Source organism: Pseudorasbora parva, chromosome 17, assembly GCF_024679245.1.
Source record: "Pseudorasbora parva isolate DD20220531a chromosome 17, ASM2467924v1, whole genome shotgun sequence".
Lineage (NCBI taxonomy): Eukaryota > Metazoa > Chordata > Actinopteri > Cypriniformes > Gobionidae > Pseudorasbora > Pseudorasbora parva.
Window position 1 is genome coordinate 734617 of NC_090188.1, and position 4922 is coordinate 739538.

Sequence of the window (4922 nt, forward strand, 5' to 3'; positions counted from 1 at the left end):
ACACACACACACACACACACACACACACACACACACACACACACACACACACACACACTCAGGAGATATGAAGGTCAACCCGAGGAGAGATGAACATGACAATGGCAAAAACTGTGTGTGTGATGACCCTTTAAACCAAGAAACTTTACTGAAGATTCTAATGTGTGTGTGTGTGTGTGCTCTCTGCAGGACACTCTGAAGCCGGCCTTCACTGTGGCCAGCGTGCCGGGCAGCAGCTCCACCTCTTCTTCCTCCTCCATCTCCATGCAGGTCAGCAGCGGCCCGTCATTCCCCATCACCAACTACCTGGCTCCGGCCAGCGGGAACAACAAGAGTCCAGGAGCTTCTGGAGGAGTAATGCAGCTGCCCAGCGGATTCACATTCATGTCAGGTGTGTGTGAGAGTGAGTGTGTGAGAGAGAGAGAGAGAGAGAGAGAGAGAGAGAGAGAGAGAGAGAGAGAGAGAAAGTATGTGTGTGTGTGTGTGTGTGTGTGTGTGTGTGTGTGTGTGTGTGTGTGTGTGTGTGTGTGTGTGTGTGTGTGTGTGTGTGTGTGTGTGTGTGTGTGTGTGTGTGGTCGATGCACAGCTGTTTGGGCTGATGTACAGCAGCAGGTGTGTGTGTGTGTAAGGTGCAGATTGTGTCGTTGAACAGCTGCGACAGGAAACATTCACAGGAAAACAGTCAAACTGCGAGTGGCGGCTCTGACCGCATGCGCCACAAATATCCGAGCCTTAGGAACCTATCAAACCTGCTCTACCGCCTCTGAGTACACAGCCTGATGTGGGCATGTTTTTGTGTCATATGAGGACACAAATGTGTATAATGCCATGGGTATGACACAGGTATTACAGGAGAGGGTGAAATATGAGGACATTACCCATGGCCCCACTTTACAAAAGGCTTATAAATCACACAGGAGGAGTTTTTATGAGAAAGTAAAAATGCAGAATGTTTCCTGTGATGGGTAGGTTTAGGGGCAGTGTGTGTGTGTGTGTGTGTGTGTGTGTGTGTGTGTGTGTGTGTGTGTGTGTGTGTGTGTGTGTGTGTGTGTGTGTGTGTGTGTGTGTGTGTGTGTGTGTGTGTTCTCTCCTGAAGCCTCTAGAGTGTCATGTGACCGCAGGATAAATGACCCTGAATATTCATCAGTGATCAGGCTTTTGTAGCTCATGCAAATGATTCCTCCTCAACAACGACAAGCAAAGATACTAGAGATGATTCTATTACACTTCAAACACTACAACTCACAGACATACACTGGCACACACACACACACACACACACACACACACACACACACACACACACACACACACACACAACCACACACTCACTGACACACACACACACACACACACACACACACTCACTGACACACACTGCCACACACACACAGACACACAAACACACACGCACACACACACACACACATGTCGTGTTTCCATGTTTTATGGGGACTTTCCATAGGCGTAATGGATTTCATACTGTACAAACTGTACATCCTATCCCCCCACACTGCCCCTGCCCCTAAACCTACCCATCACACACACACACACACACACACACACACACACACACACACACACACACACACACACACACACACACACACACACACACACACACACACACACACACACACACACTGCCCCTAAACCTACCCATCACACACACACACACACACACACACACACACACACACACACACACACACACACACACACACACACACACACACACACACACACACACACACACACACACACTGCCCCTAAACCTACCCATCACACACACACACACACACACACACACACACACACACACACACACACACACACTGCCCCTAAACCTACCCATCACAGGGAACATTCTGCATTTTTACTTTCTCAAAAAAACTCCTCCTGTGTGATTTATAAGATGTTTTCCTCATGGGGACCTAAAAATGTCCCCACAAGGACAAGAATTTCGGATATTGCCATCTTTGTGGGGACATTTTGTCCCCATAACGTAGGGATTACCAGACCACACACACACACACACACACACACACTGACACACAAACACACACACACACACTGACACACTCACTGACACACAAACACACACACACACACTGACACACTTACTGACACACTGCCACACAAACACACACACACACTGACACATTCACTGACACACACTGTCACACAAACACACACACACACTGACACACTCACTGACACACACTGACACACAAACACACACACACAGTGGCACAATTAATTAATCCTCAAATAAAGATTCAAACGGTTATGAATCAGTGAATCGATTCATGATTCGGATCGCCAATGTCTCGTGATTTCAGCAGTTTGACACGCAATCCGAATCATGGATCAATACGCTGATTCATAACCGTTCGACCTGTAAGGCGGCCAGAATAATAATAATCATACGCTCATACGCTAATAATCATACGCTGTGTGTTAATAGGCCCGACTGAGCCTGATTAAGTCCCTGCCCTTTGAACACAGCGCCCGTCGCTACTACCGAATGGGTGGTTTAGTGAGGTCCATGGATCGGCCCCGAAAATGAAAGTCATCGAGAGCTACTCATGTTATACCATACTTAAAACTCTTAAATAATGCATAATAATTCTTATATTAACAACTATCCAAACTCTTTTACACCTGAAAGAGTGCAGTAGAAGTTCCAGTAGTCGGTACCAACACCATAAACATTTTACGGTACTCATTATTTTGGTACCACAGCAAATTTGTTTTGTTTTTTTATTTAACTATTTAAAAAAAAAAAGAATTTTTAATTTAAGTTTATTATTTACGATGATAATTATTATAAGTAAATCATACGTAAACATTTAATGGCTGTATGCTGTTTAAAAGTAATCATTGTTTATACATAAAATATCAAGTGAAAAATAAGGAACCATCTAGGCAAAATTACTATTATTAGTAGAGACGTATTATTATTAGATAGAGATGTAGTTAAATCTACTGTAGGCTCAGCAGTAGCCAAATATATTCGCTTCCCGTTATTCACACAGAGACGAAGAATTTGCAAGAGTAATATTTAAATAGTAATTTGCAGTTTAATATTCAGACACTAGTAGTGTTGGGAATGTTACTTTAAAAATTAATTAGTTATAGTTACTCTCTACTTGTTCCAAAAAGTAACTGAGTTAGTAACTGAATTACTCTATAATAAAAGAAACTCGTTACCAGAAAAAAAAAAGTTGCTATCAGTCATAGAATTTTGATTATTTTCAACCAGTTTTCACAAGTCAGCTGAAATGAGTAGAACAGACTCAAGTGTTTGTAACTTTTTTTAAATATTCAAATATGTAAAATAACTTGGATGCCCCCAATATTAAATGTTAAGTTAATGAAATGGACACTAAATAGAATAAATCATTATTATAAAGCATTGTCCACTAATCTACACTATTTTAATGTTGCTGTGGGACAATGTGAGACACACCTATCAAATTCAATAGATTATTGTAAATATCAGTATAGTGGAACAATAAAACAAAATAGATTGTTTAGATTTGTAATATATATTGCACAGACCCCAACTGGCCATCAAATAAAATAAATGATGCTCCAATCTAAAAATAAATGATGCTCCTTAAGAAAAGTCTACCAAAAATAGAAAATAATAATAATAAAAAAATATATTAGCCTAATTTACATAGCCTAGACTCTTTGTAGAGCACATTAAAATTATAAAACTGTCACACAACTGGTAGACAGACTGTAGCCAGCTCGAAGTATTTTTTTCCTCACAAAAGTAAACAAGAAGTGCTCTCAAGTCTTGTTTGTGTGGCGGGCTTGCCCATTCTCTCTCTCTCGCGGGTATTTTCGCAATGATTGCCTGGAAAGAATCCGACTCAACCGCCGACAACGGCAGCATGTCCTCAACGATATATCTAGGTATTATTTTGTTAAATTATGTCTGGGTGATAAGAGTTTGCGGTGGAGAAAAACATAGTTTTGGTTGCTTTAATCTCGTGGCTCTATCTCCTCGTTTGGTCGTGGAGCTCACGCTATCCTTTGCGTTCACTGACGTGGAGAGACCGGGCATAAGTTGCACATTATATAAACATTCTTACCTTTCACCTCAACGAGGGAAAAGTAGTGCTTATACTTCCAGTTTGCAAATGCTACCTTTGAAGTCAATGGACGTGCCATCGCTCTGACTCCTGATCGCTGGTCGCATGCGCGCGTGCGTGTCACACACACACAAACACACACACAGCTGCAGGTCCGCTGGCAGAGTGTGCGCCTGTTCGGATGAAAACCGCTTCAGTGAGCTCAATTATAGTAACGCCACATTTTATTCTCAGTAACGGTAACGGCGTTGTAAGGGGGGAAACGGTAATTCGTTTGATTACTCGTTACTGAAAAAATTAACACCGTTAGTAATGCCGTATATCTATAACGCCGTCATTCCCATCACTAGACACTAGTATATATTCGGCTACAGTCTGGAGCCCTGCGCTTGGATTAACATGGAAGCTGCGTGTACCGAATCTACTCGGGAGTCGGTACTACAGAAATGCTGGTATCAACATATTTTTAAAATTTCACTACCAACATGGTACTAAACTACCTGTACTTGTGACAACCTTACATTTGCATGTTTACATTTGTTCATAAATAAAAAATTCTAAGTCAGATAAAATAAGCTCACTCTGATTAGATGCAAAGTATGTCTTGGCGAGCTACCTCCAATCAGGCCACAAGCTAGTGGTAGCTCGCGAGCGACGTGTTGGAAACCCCTGATCTAGAGAAAGTTAAAGTCATAACAAGGTTTCCTCAGATCAAGTCAAGTCAAGCAGCTTCAGTGTTAAACAGGACAATACTGCAGCAGAATTAGATTTGGCTGTACAGTCGTTCTGGAGTAAACAGTGATGTTATCAGCTTAT

The 4922-nt window shown here is 42.0% G+C and overlaps 1 protein-coding gene across 2 annotated transcripts in view; it reads left to right on the forward strand.

Moving 5' to 3' along the window:
- srfb (serum response factor b) overlaps positions 1-4922 on the forward strand; it is a 47798-nt gene that overhangs the window by 30917 nt on the left and 11959 nt on the right. For both annotated transcript variants that reach the window (XM_067421272.1, XM_067421271.1), the window contains exon 3: positions 190-391. In XM_067421272.1, the coding sequence (XP_067277373.1) occupies positions 190-391 (202 nt within the window). The remainder of the gene's footprint in view (positions 1-189; positions 392-4922) is intronic.